Source organism: Cyprinus carpio, chromosome B23, assembly GCF_018340385.1.
Source record: "Cyprinus carpio isolate SPL01 chromosome B23, ASM1834038v1, whole genome shotgun sequence".
Lineage (NCBI taxonomy): Eukaryota > Metazoa > Chordata > Actinopteri > Cypriniformes > Cyprinidae > Cyprinus > Cyprinus carpio.
The window spans coordinates 23,223,292-23,245,453 of record NC_056619.1 but is presented as its reverse complement, the minus strand read 5'-3'; the positions used below and the strand labels follow the sequence as shown (position 1 = coordinate 23,245,453).

Here is a 22,162-nt window from a genome sequence, read left to right as displayed (position 1 = left end):
AAAAAAAAAAAAAAAAAAAAAAAGACGTGACATAAAGCCAAAAGGACCATACTCAGAATTTGTGCTCTGCATTAAACACACAGCAGTGCACACACACACACCGTGAAACACACACCGGAGCAGTGGGCAGTGGTATCATTATGCTGTGGCGCCTGGGGAGCAGTTGGGGGTTCGGTGCCTTGCTCAAGGGCACCTCAGTCGTGGTATTGCCGGCCCGAGACTCGAACCCACAACCTTAGGGTTAGGAGTAAAACTCTCTAACCACTAGGCCACAACTTCATATTTATGGCAAGTTTATTTTTTATAAATCCCAATATGTGCGTGGAGTGGTATTGCTTGGGGTTGGGTGTATGAGACGCAAAATTTCTGTGCCCATTTTGTGCATACGCAAACACAGTGAGTGCTGAGCGTTTATTGATCAGTGTGGAGTGATTAATGAAGGAGAATGTTGTGTACACCTGTTTCTGCAGGCGTTCAGCTTCCTCTCTCTCCCTCTGTGCTTTCTCCTCTTCTAAACGCTTCGCCTCCTCCTCTCGTCTCTTCTTCTCTTCAGCCTGCCGCTGTGCCTCCTCCTCTCTCTTCGCCCGCTCCTCTGCCTTCCTGCGGGCCATCTCCTCCCTGCTGCGCCTGCATACACACAGGCACATAATGATTTCAAAATTTCTTTCAAAATAAATGCGTTTGTTACTTTGGTTTGGCTGGGTCTTACACACACCGTTCAGCCTCTTCCTGCTGTCTCTTCTCCTCCTCTTCTCTTTCTCTTTGTTCTCTGGCCTGCCGTCGTTTCTCAGCCAGCAGACGTGATGCCTCCTCAGGATCTGTTGTGCCTGCAGAGGGCCGTGTTGTTGGAGAACTTCCAGAAACTTCTACAAAACCAGAAAAAGGTACAAGAGTAGACTAAATTATGCAAATTTAATTGAATTTGATGGTTCACTAATGTAGGGCCCTATGATTTCCGTGATGCAGAAAACGTGGACGGAATCACAGAATCCAGTCATAAAAATGTAATTTACTGTTTAAAGCGGAATGTCACGGAATTTGTCAAAGTTTGGATTAATTAATCAAAAGTAGGTCATTACATGTAAAATCTCCAGAACTGCTCTGAGACTACTTTATGAGCATTTTACTGTTTCATTTGAGTAAAACTAACAGTTAGCCTCATATATGCACACAGAAATTTAAAGGTATTCACGGCAACCCATAAAAATAAATGTTTTTTTTAACTTGAAGACATTGTGCCAGAATTATATTACTATCATTTAGTAGAATGTACGTAATACTACTACAGTACTACTACTAAAATTATTACAACTTAATTTTTTTAAGGAATAATCACACAATATTTTGATTAGAAATTGGTAACAATAAAACATAAGCTGAGAAAAAAAAATAGAACATTTTATAGGGTCCTAAACATGTAATTTTGGTTAAACTTTCAATAAACTGATGTTGAATTGTATAAGTTTCATGATTTTAATTAATTAGACATGCTTTTGATTAATACATAATAAAAATGAAAATGGAAAAAAACAGAATCCAGAAAAATTTAAACTGAAAAAACTAAATTTGGAAAAAAAATAAAACTGAATTTGAGAAAAAATAAAATGGATTTCATAGGGAACTACTAATGGTTGTGTGGCATTACAGACCAGCAGAAGGCTCTGGTTTGGTTGCAGGAGACTCTGGTTCAATTTTGGGAGGTTCTACATCCTCTTTTTTGGCCCCCTCTCCTTCTGGAGTTGCTCTCAGGCTCTCTGATGTCACTCTGTTAGGCTTGAGATTGCCTGCCGATAAGGACGGGTTACTAGGAGACAGAGGAATTGATGCTGGAGGAGGTGGAGACCTGGACTTGTTAGGGTTAGGTGTCTTCTGAGGGGGTTTAGTAGTAGAGCCCCTGACGAACAGAAAACAACAACAACAACAACAAATCAATCAGTAAGAGAAAAGTAGATTATAAACTATTTTAGTGCAGGTTTTATTATATAGATACTATTTTATTGTTATATATTTTATAGTTTATTGTTATTTATTTTAGTGTAAGTTTTAGCAAATACAATTAAGAAATGAATTTCTAGAATTATTTACTAAGATCACAGATTCCAAAAAAAATATTTGGCAAATCCTGTATGAGGAATTCTAACATCATGAAATGATTTATAAATACATTTACAAAAGAAAATGTATTTTTTTTATTTATATATACACTACTGTTTAAAAGTTTGGAATCAGTACGACCTGTAATGTTTTTTTAAAGAAGTCTCTTATGCTCATCAAGGCTGCATTCAAAAAAAATAGATTTTTAAGTATGAATATTATAAAAAAAAAAAAAAAACAGTAATATTGTGAAATGTTATTACAATTTAAAATTATGGTTTCTATTTTAATATACTTTCAAATATAATTTATTCGTGTGATACAAAGCTGAATTTTCAGCATCGTCACTCTTCAGTGTCACGTGATCCTTCAGATACCATTCTAATATGCTGATTTATTATTAGAATGATCTATATTGGAAACAATTGTGCTGCCAAATATTTTTTTGGAATCTGTGATACTTTTTTTCAGTAGTTCTTTTTTACTTTTTATTCATCAAAGAATCCTGAAAAAAGTATCACAGGTTCCAAAAAAATATGAAGCAGCACAGTTTCTAGCACTGATAATAAATCAGTATATCAGAATGATTTCTGAAGGATCATGTGATACTGAAGACCGGAGTAATGATGCTGAAAATTCAGCTTTACATCACAGGAATACATTAGATTTTAATGTATATTAAAATAAAATAAAAATGCAATTTTCCATTGTAAATATATTTTACAATATTACATTTTTATTTCTGTATTTTTTATCAAATTAACACAGCCTTGATGAGCATAAGATACTTCTTTAAAAAACATAAAAAATCTTACTGATCCCAAACTTTTGAACGGTAGTGGATATATTTCCAGAACTGCTTGACTGAAGATTGGTTCTAACACAAAAGGAAAATCAATGATTATGTAAATGTGAATTTATTTTTGGTTTTTAAATTTACTAAACCTGGTGGGCTGTTTATAAAATAAATACACAAATTTTCTGTCTAAAAAAAGCCCTGTTGATACTTTTATACTTGTATATTATTCTTTACAATCTTGTTTTCATCTTAAAAATGTTATTTATACCTGTTGGGGGATGGATTGCTGACCCTGCTGCGATGGCCGACAGGTGAAAGAGATCTCTTGTGTGTGAACAGGCTCAGATTGGTAGTGGGATATGACAGGTTACTCCATGACTTTCTCACATTATCTTTATCCTTCCTGTCAATCTGCCCAATGAAACACACAAAATACATCCTTTGAGAGACATCCACGCTACTTCCATTCTACATTATACAAAGATCAACACACTTAAATTGGTTTACATAAGTCTGTCTGTCTTTTAAAGCATATGGCACTAGCACAGGCACAAACAAATAACACAATTACTGTACAACAATAACTAATCTTGTGTGTTTACTTACCGGCAAATTCTGGGTGGTCTTTCTAAGAGGGCTGTTGTCCAGAGGGATGAACCCTGCTCTGATTGGTCTCTCAAGATTAAGGCCTGCTTTGATTGGTCGCTCAGCACTGCGTGACTGGATGGACTTGAAGGACATGGAGCTCATTGGATGACAGGAGGCTGAGCGAGGACAAACGGGGGTCACTGTACCACAGGCAAATTTAACCAACCGACCAGGGAGTATTATGGGATAAATAAATTAATTCAATATGGACAAGAGGAGCGACAGGGAGGGCAGAGGCAATGGTGCAAAAGAAAAGGGTTAAAAAGGGGTGAATGAGTGATGAAAAAGTGGAAAGGGAAGAAAAAGAAAGTGTGTATTAGTATCTACAAAGCTCTAGGAAGAAATTAGGCAATATCACCCATCACTCTAGGAGGAGGACAATCTGAAACCTGTTCAGAATGGCATACTAACATACTATTTTTGCAGTATGCATGATGTATACTGTGCTCAATGGGTACATTTACTGTATGAAACTGACAAAATATTACACAGCCAGAACACACGGAGTGGCATATTATATCCTATAATGCAATGCACTAGACATTTTTGGCTTGACAAATGAATAAGAAACAATATAATATGTGATTCTATTATGCATTTAACTAATTATTTGATTTGACTGAAATTGGAATAAAAATGGACATCATTTAGGCCTATTACAATAAAAATAAAATGTAATGAGGTTAACAACATAGCATACTTATTGTTTGAAATATGTATTCACGCTGCAAAGTGTTTCACACATGAGTATAAAAACAGCAGGCAGTAAACAGTGAGGTAGTATTTCATTCTGAACAACACAGACACTTTCATTCCTGAGTCAACGATGAAGCTGTTGCCCATGTTAAAATGTTATTTATTAGATAACAGCATCCCCAACCAGAAACACAAGCCACTGAGAGATTAGCTAAGCATCAGGTCCATTTGTGCGCACACACACGACAGATTAAGATGAAGTTGGCAGCAACTTGGCAAGTCTGTCGCTGAGAGAAAAGTCTGTCTGAAAAGGGTGTTTTGTTTTAGGACTAGGGCCTTGCCAGAAACAGCCCTCACTGTTCTACAATACTCATTCTCTTCTTTCTCTGCTCTCTTTCTTTGTACATACATGTGTTCACAATAACATGTCCTGAAGTTCTGCTACTGTATAAGTATCAAGTTAAAGCTACTTTGAAACTGCAGTCTCAATGTGGCAGAATACCTATAAGATTTCTCAGCTCAACTTAAGTATTTGAAGCACCAACACATGCAAAATTCAATGCATGCATGTTATTTTATACAGCTCAATTGAAATAAAAAAATTTCAATGGTTAATAAAAAAAAGGCACAAAGCTAATTTCCCATCTTATCTATATTAAAGCTTAACCCCACCATGGAATTGAATATTTAAAAAAACCAATAGCTGTGCGTTCATATCTTGCAATTTAGACTTGTTTTTCTTGTTTTATCTCACAATGCAGATTTTTCCTCTAGGAATTACTTGCATCTCCCGATTTTGACTTTTTGTCCCATAATTATGAGAATTATGAGATAAAAAGATGGAATTAACTTTTTTATTTAAGCAATTACCTGCTTCTCCAGACAAAGACATGGCGCTGCGACTCCTGGCCAGGTAGGAGTGTGTTGGTGTCTGTAGTCGACTGATCACTGTATTCTCCCATGCAGTAAGAGGCATGCGACGCATACCTGGACAACGCACATATACATTTTCTCTTATATACTGCCATTGTTATTGAAAGCAAATATTTGGTTGTCCAGGGACAAAATGCTAAAAAGTAGTTTGCACATGCAACAGTAGAGCAACTGACACAGATGCATCACATTTATTCATAATATTATATGCCCAGAATAGGTTACCTATTTGCATCATATGCTGGTGATAAAGAATCATGCATGTTTTATGTAAAGTTCTGTTAAGCGAGACTGACCAATAAAGGAAATACAGGATTTTTTTACCCTAAATGTAACCACTAGCAGAAAGACAACATGAAACTGCAACCCATTTAAAGGAATAGTTTACACAAAAATGAAAATTTGCTGCAGATTTACTTAATCTCAGGCCAACCAAGTTGCACAGTAGAAGAGTTTTTTGTACTGAAACAGAGGACTGTTTTAGCTGGAAGCAACGGTTTTAAACTAAAATGTTTTAATTATGGATTTGTTTCTTGCAAACATGCAGCTTTTCACTTCACAAGATGTTAATTGATGGACTGGAGTCGTATGGATGGACGGCACCCATTCACTGCAGAGGATCCGTTGGTGAGCAAGTGATGAAATGTCAAATCTCCTAAATCTGTTCAGATTAAGAAACAAACTCATTTATGACTTGGATGGCCTGAAGGAGAGCACATTTATTTAGCAAATTTTTCATTTTTGGGAGAAGTATTTCTTTAAGTTAGACAAATAAATAAAATAAAAACAGGGTTTGTTACCATAAACATAACCACTTGTGAAAAGACAACATGAAACTAAAATCACAACCCATTTAATGTGTATGATATTTTTAATTGAGAGAATATTTTTGGACAGGACCTGATGTTATCCATCAGGATTCAACTGGACCATGAAAAGTGAGTTTATGAAATTAATGTTATTTGCTCCATCCTGCATACCCTGTCACAGCAGAAAAGTAATTTCAGTAACAACAGATTGAGTAAATCTATTTTGATTTCATGTTGTCTTTAAAAAAGGTTGCCAACTGCTGAAGGAAAAATGCATACAAGAACCGAATAGCGAAACATGTTAACATTATATAGTCAAATCAAGCATGCAGCATGCACACACAGTAGAACTTTTTCCCATTATTGTTACAGCCAAATTATTGTTTGCAAATGAATAAATCATTTAAAACTTTTATAAACTAACTTATATAAACTAACATGCAATATTTGTAAATACTGGAAGAGATCACATGACTCCAGAGTTGTGTGTAACCAGGGCTCAAGACTGAAAATTACAAATTACAGAAATGTTTGATTACAGACTTATTTTTAAGAAGCACTTGGTCATGCTCACATTGTGTAGATAAAATGGTAATGCCTACACTCAAACAGAATATGCACTTCATTGAGTGCAAAGCTTCTTACTTGAACACGTCACTTCTCATCCAACAGTTACTGTGTACTGTGAAGGAGCAAAATGAATGCATTTTAAAGAAATGCAATATATATTTAACTGAAGTCACATATTGACACAAATGTTCTGCAGTTGATTGTTCTGTGAACTGTTCATTCAGGCTTTGTTTTTTTTTCATTTATGACTATTTTATTTATAGTCTGGAGCCCCGGACAGCACAGGTTTGAACCCAGTAGGAGAGCATCAAGAAAGATTTCTGGATTTCTGAAATCGACCTGCTGGTTTGTCCTGAGGTATCTTCTTTTTGGAGATTTGGGATTTAGATTGTGTTTTTTTAATCAAGCAAGACGACGAGAGAGATGTCTGCTTCTGTAAGGCTGGCGGTACAGCACAATCACACAGCACACAAATACACACACACAAAGACAACATCAATTCAACAAGGTGATTCTTGGTAGACTATTCAAAAAGAAAACAAAAACCTAATTTGGCTATGTGATTGATTTTGTAAAACGTAAAGAGATAGTGTGCGTGTTTACCTCTATCTGGTGAATTCAGCAAGGTGGCTGAGGAAGATGACAGGCGTTTGGAAATGACTGGATCTGTGGGTTTGGACAGATTCATAGTGGAGACTGACCTTCTGTCAGTATCTACAAACACACAGATGCAAGATACAACATCAGATGCACACATTAAAGGCATAATACAGACAAATGCACTAAAAAAGGACTAAAGGGAGATAGAAAATGATGAAGAGGGCATAAGAGGCTTTACTAAGATTTTTTCTACTGTGTGTTTACCTGGAGTTTAGGGACGCTAATTTATAAGTTAGGAAAAGTGCTTAGCTACATATACTAAAGACTACAGTGGATGACGGCACACCCATCTGCTTAATGCTCACAATCTGCCTTCCATCTGTGTGTCCCAGAATGGACAGACACATTGACAAACATAGTTTTTCCATTAAAACTAGCCCCGAATCGTTTGTGTAATGTACATAATGAATTTTTATATTGAGATTTTCCAACGAAACGTTTGTCTTTCTGTGATGTAAGTCTGTATTTTACACAGAGCTTTAAAAATATCTTAACGTTTTGCTCTGTTTTTTAAACACTGAACTTCCATCAGCTTGTGTCCGTTTGGTGAAATGACTGTTTACGAGCGCTGCTCGAGCTGAACGCGACGCGTCTGGAGTGTGTGTGTCATATCAATAATGAACAAATACAGATGGAAAATAAAAAAGACATTACTGTGATTTCAGCGTCTGCTGTACTAAAGAAATCTCTCAGAACTTGTCTTGACTTTTGTTATTTAGCATCAATTCAAACAGAAAAAAGTTCTTTTAGTGATACATCTAATCACACAACATTTCTTCCATGTTTTAATTTTAATAGTAAATCCCCTTTGTTTGCCCAACAAAAAGTTTGCTTAATTTCAGTAAATAAAATACAAATAAAATTAATGTTTCATGCCTTGATTAAATAACAATTAAAATGTAAATAAACACAGAATTTTTGAGGGGGAAAAATCATTAGGCTTCTTTAGAAAAAATAAATAAGTTGTTTTATGCGTTCAAAGTATTAGACATGATAAAACAGAAGTATAAAAAAATATGGAACTTATGTAATTAAACAAAACTACTTATTTAATTAGACTACAGTTAAAAAGGAGTATAAAATGGAAAAAAAAAAAACCATCAAACAGAATTTGGAAATAAATAAAATGGAATTAGGAAAAATTAAACAGACATAGGTCAACATTTACTATTACTATTATATTAATATATTTCATACTAAAACTAATTTTAGTAGTTTTTTAGTATCCATTTTAAAAAAACTATCGGTTAATTAATCGGTATCGGCCAGTGTGGTCCAACCTAGCTATCGGTATCGGCAAATCATATATCGGTCGACCTCTATATAGAATATTCATCTTAACAGTGTAATAGCAAAAAAGAAAAATCTAAATGAAAGAATAAAAACTGATGGACTATAAAGAAAAAAAAGTGACAAAAACATAAATGGCCCCTTTGAAACAGACACTACAAAATAGCTGCAAGTCACATCTTAAATACTACTGGTTAAGCAGTTTGTGTTTCTGGCTCCATGCTAACTGCTGACAGGAAATGTAAAGAAATCTAAATCATTTATGGGTGATGCTACAAGCTTTAGCTAATACTGCTAGTCTGCTGTTCTACACTGATTATTATATTCACATTTCGATCGAAACTGCTGCTGTCGCGCCAAGCTGTAAACACCATGATAGTGCTCCAGCCCAGCTAGATCCAATGAAAAGAGAGCAGAATCCTCAAAACCTGAGAAATAAAGATAGAGAGAAGCAGTGAGAGAGAAGAGAGAAGGATACAGGATACAGAACGCATACAGAGAGAAAGAGAAAGAAAGATATTGATGAAGCAGTAAATAAAGGAAACAAAGGGAGCGTGCGGTGAGCTCATGGCTCTGAGTCAGCACATGTGAGCAGAGCATAAAGAAATATGCTGTACTGCAAAAAATATGAATTTATATTTAAACATTTTAAAAAGCACTAATATTAGGACTTTAAATCCTGAAAAACAGGCTAAAGTGAGCTTGTACTTGGGCTGCGCAATTAATTGAAAAGTCCTGAAAAACAGGCTTGTGTTTGGTTTTAGCAATTAATTGAAAAGCAACTAAAATCGCAATACAATAGAGAAGTTTTAAGGGCTTCCTGGATTATTCCAACTAAATAAATGTTTTACATTTGAAAAGAAATTAAGACAGTCATAAATCTTAGCATTTTCATTTTACAATTCTATCTGCTATATTATTATTCGATTATTATTTTTCTTAAATACATAATTTTTTTAATTACAGAGAAATTACAATAGTAATTTCATATTTAACAGTAATAATAATTAAGTCATGTTTCAAATTGTTACCAAAAATAAAAAAAATTTTTTACAACTTTTGCCTACATTGTGCAGCCCTAGAATGTATCACAGTACATTTTTATATTTTCTGAGTGGCACTTTAAGATGCAAAACTTAATGTTTTGCACAAGCAAGCAACTTACTTGGGTTCAAACAGTCCCAGTATTTGATTTCTGTGTGTGTGTGTGTGTGTGTGTGTGTGTGTGTGTGTGTGTGTCTATTTTATTGTCATCCAGACAAAAGTTGAAACGGGATTATGTTATAGCTCACCTCTATACAACAAGCAACATCATCTGATGTGTGAGTATTTTTAAATTTTCCGGAATCTCTTTATACAGTATACCCACATTGATCATTCTGTGCACGTGTGTGTGTGTTTACCGTTGTTGTGTGAGGTGCTAGCAGGGAGCGTTCCACCCCAGCTCCAGCGGTTTGACTTGGGCCTGGCTCTCTGACTCCTCTCCATGGTCCTCCTGATAACAGCCTCATACCGGGCCTGGAACGCACACAAAGACTTTCTCATTCTGGAGAGCATTTAATTTTATCTTTCAAGAATTTATTCTCTATATCCACCCTCTAACAAACGCACACCACTTTTTACGAAATGTATGGTTCGCCTTTAGTATTTCCTTTACAATAATAAAAATGGTCTCTGTATATATTCAGAGTCTCTCAACCACCTTCTCCTCCTCTAGTTTCTGCCGTCGTTTCTCCTCCACAGCAGCATGTCTCCTCTCCTCCTTCACTCGCTGCTCCTCCAGCTTTTTCCTGCGTTCCTCCAGCTGTCTCTCATGAAACTGTCGGGCTCTTTCCTCTCTTTCCAACCACTTGGAACCCCGTGCAACTGCACATACACAATTCAGTTCAAGTTTATTTCTTTAGTGCTTTTCACAATACATCATTTTTAGAGCACTTTTAAAGAAGAATCTTGTTTCAGTGTTACAATTAGGAAACATCAGCCAAACCTGAATGTATCAAGGTAATCTCCAGGTGTAATATGCAGCTATAAGATAAAGCATTATGCAACACTTTGAATGTGTTCAGCAGAAATTACAGCTTATTCTTGTAATGATTAGGCCATAATATAAGAAAAATATTTGACAGCTTTATATGTCGACCCTAGAGTCTTTGCAAATTTTGGCGTCATCTGAAATCTTCACAAATGAATTTCCTTAATCAAGAAAATTATTATTTTGTTAGCCCTATAACTCTATGGCAACTATAAATTTAGAAATGCCTGCTGGAAAATGGGATCTCTTTTTAATTCAAGTTTTCTTGTGTAAGAAATTCTGGAAATCATTCTATCTATTTGTTAATAAGACCAATAAACATTTAAGTTCAAGGCTTTTTAACTTTTCTCTTAAAAACTTTGTTTTTCAATTGCTGAAAAAGGCTGTTATTGAAGGACGGGGCAGCACAACTATACTAAACTCCACAGTCCTCAAAATTGTTACTCAATTCACAAAAATTAGCTGATTATAACAAGTCTTAAAGGTACAGTTGCAAAAAAAAAATAAATCAGTTTAATGCTACAGCTCAGAAAAAAGGTGGAAAATGGTCATGTGAAAGTGAACCTCGGGGGAATATGATCAAATATGAAGAAAGGCAGATGTTAATAATCAACTAGGCATGGGTCGGTATGAGATTTTGATGGTATGATAACCTTAAGCAAAAATATCACGGTATCATGGTATTGTTGTTACAGCTCTGAAATGTGTTATTTTTAAATAACTGGGTAAAAAAATATAAATATCTGTAATTACAGTTATTTATTTTAGTTCTATAATTCATATATATATAATTTATATAATTTCATATTATTTAGTTATATAACATAATAATAATCATACACATATTTTAATTTTAATAATAACCCAATTTGAAGCAAAAACAGAATGTTCTGACAAGCTTTGTGAATTTATACTACAGGTCTGAACGAAACAAACAGCAGAAGCTCTGAATGAGACGCATATTCACTCTCTGACAGCAGGAGGCGCCTCTGGAACACCAGATACAGACCAGATACAGCGTTTCCTTGGTTACTCTGAAACACTGCTTTAATATGAACTATACAGAGATTAAATGAAAAGAAAATACCACGTAAACTTTTCAGAAGACAGTCAGCTCCCCTCAGAAACACATTCATATTAACCCCCAAATCAATATTGAGGATCTTCTTCCAATAGTTCATGGATCATGAACAGTGAGTGATCTGCCTGCTACAGTATTTTTCTCTGTGCGTCCGTCTTCAGTGTCTCTGGCCTGTGTTAACGGGCGTCAACAGACTTTATATTTTTACATAAATTAAATTTTGGAAAATGATTGCATTGCAACGCAGTTTGTGCAAATTCAGAACAGAGAGTTGCAATAAGGCAAAAAACGGCCAGTTGCCGATCACGTAAACCGTTGGCATTACATTATTTTCGTCATCAAGAGGGCTCGCGGACAGCCTTGCACCCCGTGGTACTGCGCATGTGTTCACACCAACAGGAAGAGGAGGGGTCAATGTTACTCTCTACACTGCACTCAGCCCGAGGGATTCCTACTCTTTCAGTCTCTGAGGAGACATGGAAAACAGTGCATACCACAGGAACGGTATAATGGAAGATATTAGTGGTTTTGAAACTGTGAAATTTTCAAATCGCGGTATACCTTGAAACCAGTAATCGGCCCATGCCTTTAATCAACATTGTGGATCATCAATTTCATTAGCATCCAAGCACTTCAGTAAAGTGAGCATAATTAATCCATCAATCTCTCTCTGGCCTCTCTGTCCGGGCCTCTAACCCCTTACATAAAACTAGGTGTCCTGGTAACCACCTCGCCAAGAGTTTACATAACAACTGCACCTCGCCACAGCAACCTGCCCCATCCAGTTAGTCATGCAGTTACGGACAGAAGAGAACAGACACAAGAAAGAACAAAATGGGTAAAATCAGCAAGAAATGTAACCCTTTACACGGTGAAGAATGTTTGTTTGAACATACAAATTCACACGATTTACTGAATTATACAATACATGAACATCTAACTTTGCTTTTAAGCTTACACTTGTTACCCATTAAGACTCTGATTAGGATTGAGTTAGTCTCTGATCAAAGGTCATATCTAAAGAATTTGTGTGTTTTCATAGTAAACCTCTGAGACTCTTCAAGGCAACATGACATCATGACCAAGCATTTGACCTCAAGTACTTTCTTAATAATCGCCTTTGTTCATATGATGCCTTTAAGTCCCACCAAAAGTATGACATGCGTGAATGCCATTTCACTCGTGCCTGGAAATGTATCAATTAAATATGTAACAAAAGCTAATTCTTGTTATTTATAAGAACTAAATATCAAGCTGTCAATGTGATGTTTCAGCTGTGATTGTTTAGTTTTTAAGATTTTGTGGGTGAAGAATAGCTACAAAAGAACTTCTCATATAGACCCATCATTAGGTCTCGCATGACCAAAATACATTTCCCATCATTCTCTGAGAGAGCGATTAAACACAAGTGATTAAAAACAAAATAGCCTTCAAAAACATACCAAATGTGCATACTTTGCCTGGTTTTGTTGTAGTGCCACTAAGAAAAATCAGTTGAAAGGTTAAAATGAGAAATATGAAATTGCCCAATGTGTCACTTATTTCCTGACCAAAATATAACAAAAATGCATATGACATGGTAATTACAATCAAAACCAAAATAATGTGACAATCAAAACTAAAATCAAGTCTCATTGTACTGAAATTCACACTAAATATACTGCTTGATTCTGAAATATGTCACATTAAGGAAGGTATTTGTGTAGCAAAGGCACTTTCATGTTGTCTTTAATGACAACGCGCGCATGTTTGTCATACCATTCTGCTTCTCTAGCTCCTCCCTTCGTTCACGGGCGAGTCTCTGCCTTTCGTCATTCTTCAGCATGAGAGGCTCTACAAACAAGCACACAAGCGCTGGATGAGCTCTGAAAATAACGTTGGGAGATGTCAGCATACATGTACAGCTAGCAGTATGTGTGTTGTGTCTGACCTGGTCTGGTAACGATGTGTATCTCTGTAGGGCTGGGAATGGTGTACGTGTACTGTCCAGAGGCTGATGAGTCCGGTCGACTCCATGACGACTTGTCATCTGTTCTAGAAAGGTAGTCAGAGCCTGAATGACACAGACAGAGGAGAGAGAAGAGGGAAAACCCAAGCTATTTATTCATCACTATATTGAGAATGAAGAAAAAGAGAAAGTGAAAACACCCAAGACTATTGATAACTATAGTTATCAATTGCATTGGTGGTCTAAATATTAAAATTAAACATGAAACATTAAATATATAATATATGATAATAAATATTAATATAATACAAAACATTATATATGGACAATTTATATATTATGAGGAATGATTTTACAATTTTTACTCTATAGTAAGGCTGTGCGATTAATCGAAATCGTAATAAAAATCACGATTTGAGCGTGCGTGATTTCTAAATCGCTTTACAGCACGATTTTCCGTGGTCCCGACCTCCCGCAGTATGCTATCCGATCCAGTCAGAATGAAGCGCACCTAAGTGGAGCGAGAGAACAGAATAGACCGGTCATATGCCTAACTCCAGATTCACACTCTCTCTGTGATGCGTATTTTTTCCGAGCCCATGTTAATGGATCAGAGCTTCACACTGCACGTGGTAAAAGATGTGAACAGAAAAGGTTAGAAATCGAGAGGTGCGAAAAGAAAGAATATCTAGCGCATGAGCATAGAGAGAGTTGTGAGTGAGTGAGTGAGTGAGAGGAGACAGGTTTTAAGTGCGCGCACTCTCTCCAGGCGAAAGCAGCGTGTATCTGAGCACGCGCGTCTGGTTTTGTGACAAAGCAAAGGAAATCTGCGTGCAAACAGAGAGATTGGCGCTCGTGCATTAATTTAATGTGCTTTCGCGTTACAATAACGCGCTCTCGCTGCTGCTTCTGCATCGCATACACATCGTGTATACGCACTGCAAACGGAGTACGTGTGAACCTCGGCCAATAAATATATTTCAGCACCTGAGGCACCGCTACAGGGAGCTCTATGACCAATGCATGGCAAAAAAAACAAAAACAAAAAAAAGGCTTTTATTTTATTTTATTTTATTTTATTTTATTTTATTTTATTTTATTTATTTTTTGCCATATGTCTAGAGGCATGTTACAACAGTATGTTACTACATACTGTTGATTTCTTCAAAGACCCTCTCACACTCTTTTAGGAAGTGACTGTAAGAAGGTTTATGATCTGATCGACCTCAGCCTGGGCAGTAAACATTTCCTTGAAAACAGGTGCCAGACAGGCTTATGAATCCATCGGTAAACATATAAAGTATATGGCTTGAGAAGGTTTTACCATCTACAGACAGAAAGTGTATTTGTAGTGTTACTATAATCAGGTCTCTGCATCTGCAAGCTTCCTGTGATCAGTAACACGTCAGAATCAGCAAACTTGTTAAATTGTGTTATTGATTCCCCCTCTATAAAACCAATCAACCTCCTAATGTGTGCGTCATCACATGTATCAGTCAATAATAGTTATATATTATCTTGTTGTGCATCATGCTTTTTCATACAAACTTACGAAACAGAAATTGCAGACACAATATCCCTCAATTAACTTGGTTATGTATCTTGTTTCAGAATAATATCCTAAATACAAATGAGGTACAAAGCCATTTCTGTAGCAACTGTAACATTCAAAATTCAAACATGTTATAAGAAGCTTCAACGGCATAAAAAAAAGGAAAACTATAGCCGTCTAGTACATAACACCCACATGCTAGTGTGTATAATAGCTCCCACAAACTGTGATCTTAACTGTGCTACCCATAATTCCACAGTGGGGGAGGAGGGGATGAACAAGCCATGGGCAGATGGTGTGTCTAGACGAGGAGGGAATAGATAAAGGACAAAAACAATCAAAACTAGCAAAGAACATTTTAGCAAAAGTCATTGACGACTCGTGCCAAAAACACAGCATCCTTTTCTTCCTAATAAACTATTGTCCTATGATTTCAATGCAAAAGGAATCCAGTCATAAAACTAAAACTTAATTAAATAGATGAATAAATCAAAAGTAGGGCTGTATAATTAAATTGCAATATGGACTATTTACAAGACACATAAAAAAATGGTTTAAATTGAAGAAATTAACAGAAATATATTAATACTATATAGTAGAATGTTCTAATAACAATAATACAATTTATTAAAACATTATTATTTTAAGAAAAACCACACAATCTTTTTACATCCATGTTTTGATTTAAACTGTAAACCTCTGTAATGCAGCACTGTTTGTGGAAAAAAAGAAAAGAAAAAAGAAACGTTTCCATTTGATTAATTTTTTTATTTCATTTATTGATTACCACATATTTGATACTTTGCATTAAATTATAAAAATTCAGAAATATTTTTTTTTAAATATTTAGGAATTCAGAAAAAAAATGATAGAATATTTTTTTTTCATAATTGTTACAATTTGAATAAACTATTTACTTATTCAGGTTTAATGAATTCAATTAATTAGACATGCTTTTTGATTTTTAACAATAACTATACCATTAAAATTGAATCCAGAAAAGTTAAAGAAAACACAGAATTTGAGGGGAAAAAAAACAGATTGGGGGGGGGGGGTATTTCTTATTTTTTAATGGGGTATTATATATTTTTGTATATCACATAAAATCCCAATTCCTTTATATTCTGATTTCATAGGGCCTAATACATCTTTGAATATCACATAAAATCCCAATTCCTTTTTCATATATCCTAAAGAGGTTCCGTGACTTTAGGTTGCTGTCTACTCAGAAAAATCAAAAAAAAGCAGAACAGAGCTATTGTGATATTATTCAATCTATTTCCGTGTGTGATCCCTAAGGAGATGGAACGGAAACGGCCGTCACTTGCTCTAGATTCCAGGACAATGCTGCTCCTGATTTATCCCAGGCCAAACTCTGTCTGACCCATTTTACCAGCTTTCCAAAACACAAGATATCACCTTTCTGAGACAAACAATGGGCAAGGTCTCAAATGAATGCTAAGGGCAATTTCTGAAATTATACTATTCCAGAAAAAGGAACAAATCTTAATAAGTCATCATTGTTTCACATTTCATTCAGAAAGGATCACCTCAGTTTCTACCAGCTCTGAAAAGAAACACACAGACCTCATTACTACAGTAATCTAACCTGGAGTTATCAGTTCTCCACTGAGACTTATTATGAAGCAGCATACATTTATCATTTACGTTTATCAATCCCTAAGAGGATGTAAAGCCTAAAAATGAGTCTGTATATGTGTGCGTGTGTCAAGGCTTTAGCTCAGTACTTGATGGTAAGGGAGACCCAGTGGTGTTTAACCCAGAAATTACCTGACAGCAAATCTGAAATCGCAAGCTTAAGTGTTACAGACACTTCAAACTCCAAGCTTTATGTGGCTTATAAAACTGCAAAAAATAATCCTAAACATCTGCTACCTCACTGCAACGCAAATGGTTTGATCTTTAGTAAATGTCATTAATGGCAGCCAAGTGTGACTGAAATCATCCAACATATGCACCATCTAAACAAACACCAGGCTATTGTGACTTTAACCTGACACCCGCGGGGCGTGTTTGTGTGAACAACTGATTTTGCCTTCATGTAGCTCGCTAATAAAGGATTTTCATTTGACCCATATATGCCCAAGGGGTGCAAAAACAATCAAAGCTCTGAACGAAGTTAACATCAACTAGTCTATACTTAGGACAAAAGATAGACCTGTTTGCATAGCTACAGTACCATGAAACCTTTCCTCTTGAGATTAGACATAAAATGCATGAACTGAGGCTGTTCTAGCAGGTTTTGAACCCTTTCTCTAGCATTTTCTCTCCATTCCAGCACAGGACATAAAATTCTACCAGCTCATGAACCTTTGCTCTGAGGCCCATGCCTGATTAGCTTACTAATCTGTGTCCTGAATGCTGGGCTGCGCAGGCTGGTTAAGTATGTAGTGACGGCAGAACAGCATAAACACACAGAGTACACAGACACCAACCACCTTCAGCAGCAATCAGTATTATTGAAATCATATTAAGGTAGTTACACAAACTTTAGAATGTTACATTGTTTAGCCAATAAATGAAGTACAGGTGATGAACAGGGCTCAACATATGACAGCATACAGGCTTTGTTTAAAAAAACCCATAGCTAGTTATTAAGTCAAAGTCCAAGAAGTGTTGTTAGTTGACACTGATTCTTATGGAAGCCTGCTTCTAACATGAAAAAACGACTATGTTTCAAAGTAAGCACAGTCAAATTATCCACAAATTCACAGTATGCTGCAGTGAGCACATACTATAAATTATATAAGTCAAGTCAAGTCACGTTTTTATGTCAAAGCACTTTACAGTATAAAAAAGGAAAATAATGTCAATAGGCAAAATGACAATAGTAAACTCAATTTTCAGTTAAAGGCAGTTCTTCATTGAATTCAATAATGTCATCATCCAGCTCAGTTCAAGTTCTTCATTGAATTCAATAATGTCATCATCCAGCTCTATTAAGTGTCCCTAACTAAGCAAGCCAGAGGCGACAGCGGCAAGGAACCAAAACAAGTTAGTTAAGGAGGATTTAAGGAAATACCCTATTTCCGGGCTATCTGATATTCAAGCAAGCACAAACAGATAGTTTAGGCAAACTAAAATACAGACACAGGCACACAGGCAGTGTGACACAGCAGTAGCCCTTTTTATATTTTTTACTGCTGTCGATGTTGTCCATCTTGGCTCTGCTGTGAACGGTTTCCATGCCAGTGTGTGCAGCAAAGAAGAACTGGCGAGGTCCGAAGACAAAACATTGGATAAATGCTATGTAAATCAGGAGCCTGCTTTTGTTACACAAGATAATATATGGAAGAAGGGAGAAGAAAGATACCCGTTAAAACTGAACGCTTGTTTACTAACTTACTAGCCAATTTTGTATGTGCAACAAAATCTACATTTTCACACCATCCATCCAAAATAATATCTGAGATTATGATTAATGCGTCACACATAACATTGGAAAGAGTCTGAATGGTGTCCAGTGGCCTGTAGCACGAAGCCGGTTTCAGGTAAGGTAACTCAGGTAAGATCACGTTTAGTTTGAGCAAACTCGAAATTTTCAGGCTCAAGAAGATGGTTAGGTCTTGAGCGTGCTTAATCACTATGGTAACTGCTCCAGAGCCAGTTTTATTCTGGGTTAGAGATTGCAAACCCAAATCTGACCAATCAGCTGTGAGCAAATTGACATATATCTGGTGCAATGAAGCCACTCCCCCATATCTCTCGCTCCAAATTAAAGCAGTTTACAGTCAAAGAATTTTAGAGACAAAATTGCCGAACTTTTATAGCTACTTATTTATTATATTTATACTATATATTATATATTCATATAATTATTATATGAAGTAGCAATTAATTTTAAGCTCTGTATTTAAATTAAATATAATACACACACACACAGATATATACTATATATATATATATGTGTGTGTGTGTGTGTGTTTGTGTACTAGCTTTAATATATCCAACTTTTAAAATGACTAAACTTATACTATGCTTTTCTTTTGAGCTATGTGTGAAACTATAGGCTATATAATATTTAAATTCAGCTAATTTCTTTGCATAGTCATATTTTCTTTCTGATGCCAAAATTTTAAATTAAATTTTTAATAACGACATTTCTTAATCTTGAACAGAAAAGTGAATTGCACTGACTCTCGCAAGAATTGAATCAAGAATTTGCTGATGCTGTCTAGTGGTGGACCGATATTGGTTTTTTGACACCCGATGCCGATATCTTGGAAAGCAGGGGGAACCGATAGCCGATAAAAAGCCGATATAATTATTATTATTATTTTTATTCATATTTAAGAAATTTGAAATCATTTGACAATGAATTAAAGAAATTGTAAAATAAACATACTTATACTTTAGATGACAAACTATTTTTCACAAATTAATAAATATTTAACAAAAATATAATTAAAAAGGAAGTAAACACTGTAAACAACAGGGCACTCAGTATTCTGGGAAGTTTGTGTGCATTGGGAATCCTATTTTTTTCAAATAAAGCCAACGTAACACTTTAAAATAAAACCATTTTAAATACAGCACACAGAGAAAATTACATGAAAAATGCATAAAGCGCAGCATAATTTGAAATCACGAGTTTAAGGTTTAAAGCATTCAATTTAACACAGACCGACCGCACGGACGAGAACACACGATCATTCTGGATAAAAATACACACTTCACAAAATCTCACAGCTGGATTCGACTAAGTTTGCAAGGTTTATGAAATTAAATGTTCATTAGGCATTCAAAGATTTGTTTAAATGATATAAATGCGTATTTTCTTAATGCTGATGGCAAACGAGAAAGTATTGTAATGTTTTCCTTTCTATTACTAACAATATAAAATCAATCGTTATAATAGTTTTTGTATACATAAACTCCTTTGTTTAACCATTCTATCTGATTATTAGACAGACTTCTATCCATATTAGACAAAACTGTTAACAACGACAGCGAACAAGCAGAAAAACTCGATATTTGAAAAATGCCAAATATCGGCCTTGGCAATATATCGGTCGACCAACAATGCTCTCCACGTTCCATGTGATTGGCTGTTTGATGCACGTCACACTTTCAGGTGCATGCAAGTTAATCACAAACTCCGGTTCAAAACTTGAAAGTTGACAGAGAACATTTATATAAAGCTTTGTGAGCCCGGTAAACCTGATCTAAACCAGGTTGGATTTTTTGGGGTTTGTCAACTCAAAACTTACTCTGCAACTCTTAATTGTTCATCTCACTTTTGTACAGTATAGGGTAGCATCTTCTTTTTCTGTTGGTGTGGTGTGATATGATTTTAGTTTAGGGGGTAAGAATTGAGCCTTGGGTCGCTGACCTTGAGTTCACCTGTTTGTGGGAAGACTGACATATGAAATCAAATGAGACCAATAACATGTCCTTACCCCCTACAGTGCATGCTTTAATCTGGGTAAATGGCAAACATCTTCACGTGGCACAATCACATTTACAATCAGAATCCAGAATCCAACAGGACAGAGCACTTTCTGTTTGATTAATGTGAGCAATTAACATAACTCAACTAAACGGTTAAACTATACTCATGGATACTATCATAGTTCGATTTTGATGAGGAATGGCTCCATTTAGCGCTAAAAATTTAAACCTGAACGACTTCTGTTGACCATCATTGACCTGAAAAAAGGCCTCCAAATAAGGTGTTAGGGGTCCACAAAAAAGCAAGAAATAATAAAATATGCAAATGGTTTAAAAAAAATAACAAATATGAAAGTGGAAAAGCACAATTTTTTCAAAAATTTTAATATGGAGAAAAAAGTATGGAATCCCATTTCTGCCAAGGATTAAAATAAAATAAGATAATTGTGACTTTTTATTTCACAACTCAGACTTCTGAATTCTGAGAAAAAAAAATTCAGAATTGTGAGATAAAAAGTCACAATTAACTTTTTTTTATCGCATGACAGAAACTTGCTTTAAAAAGATACCCTGAAAACTAAATAAAAATGTATTTTGCAAATAATTTTAAAAATGTATTATGTATTATTTAAAAATGTATTTATTACTTAAATAATATTAAGCTTTATCACAATGACAAATTGTTTACTTTTCAAAGCACAACATCTAAAAAAACATCTAAAATGCACATTTGTTCATACACTAAATTAATATTGCACTGCCTTTATATTTTAGGTACCGTTTCCTTGCAAAGAGGATCAAAATATTTGGGGGAACTTGGCATTAAAAAGCTTAAAAACATCTGGTCTAAGAAATGCACACTGACAGCTCTTACCTTGAATCTCACTCATAGTTTTGGAGAATACTGGAAAACCTCATGCAAACCGCTTGTCTACATCACCAAGGAAGCAATCCTAATCCAATACATCAGACACAACCTCATGCATGCACAAAGTCCAAAGGATGCAACATCCATCATAGGCTGATGATTATGTGTGTGCTCATTCATGATCAAATAAAGAGAGGAATATGGAAACATGGATGAGAAAAACTGGACTTTCACCCAACCCCTTAAATCTGAGACTTTTCGAGAGGAGATAGTAGATCCCCCTCTTTGAGCATGTAAATGTGAGATTATAAATCACAATTGTGTGTGATTGCTGTGTGTCCAGTACAGACCAAATACAAGATTAGAGAGAGAGAGGGAGAGAGAGAGAGAGAGAGAGAGAGAGAGAGAGAGAGAGAGAGAGAGAGAGAGAGAGAGAGAGAGAGATCAGCGATTAGAGTGCAATTCTCCACATGGCACCAGGATGTGTGTGTGTGTGTGTGTGTGTGTGTGTGTGTGTGTGTGTGTGTGTGTGTGTGTGTGTGTGTATTGGGGTGGGAAGGCTCAGAGATCTGAGCAGCTTTGCGGCAGCTAATGCTAAGCTTACAGAGAGCAGAAGAGAGAGCAGAGGAGCCTTACCCTCACCAACCAGTATAGGTACAAATCAAACAGGACCCAATTTAACACATTATATTATTCCGGGGTGTGTTAGACAACATCTACAGGATTTTACACCACCTAACATTCAGAGTAATGACTCATCAAAACAATGT

General features: G+C 35.6%; 1 protein-coding gene across 13 annotated transcripts in view; it reads right to left on the bottom strand.

Moving 5' to 3' along the window:
- Positions 1–22,162, bottom strand: part of map7b (microtubule-associated protein 7b) — a 35,783-nt gene that overhangs the window by 5,021 nt on the left and 8,600 nt on the right. For 5 of the 13 annotated variants that reach the window (XM_042750370.1, XM_042750367.1, XM_042750365.1 and 2 more), the window contains exons 2-14: positions 13,543–13,665; positions 13,371–13,445; positions 10,202–10,365; positions 9,903–10,017; positions 8,829–8,927; positions 7,153–7,263; positions 6,889–6,990; positions 5,108–5,224; positions 3,500–3,681; positions 3,162–3,304; positions 1,650–1,894; positions 716–866; positions 459–627 (exon numbers count right to left, since the gene is read on the bottom strand). In XM_042750370.1, coding sequence (XP_042606304.1) covers positions 459–627; positions 716–866; positions 1,650–1,894; positions 3,162–3,304; positions 3,500–3,681; positions 5,108–5,224; positions 6,889–6,990; positions 7,153–7,263; positions 8,829–8,927; positions 9,903–10,017; positions 10,202–10,365; positions 13,371–13,445; positions 13,543–13,665 — 1,796 coding nt within the window. Of the gene's footprint in view, positions 1–458; positions 628–715; positions 867–1,649; positions 1,895–3,161; positions 3,305–3,499; positions 3,682–5,107; positions 5,225–6,888; positions 6,991–7,152; positions 7,264–8,828; positions 8,928–9,902; positions 10,018–10,201; positions 10,366–13,370; positions 13,446–13,542; positions 13,666–21,398; positions 21,617–22,162 lie in introns of those variants that run through there. The other 8 variants (XM_042750373.1, XM_042750368.1, XM_042750369.1 and 5 more) reach the window with 8 other exon arrangements.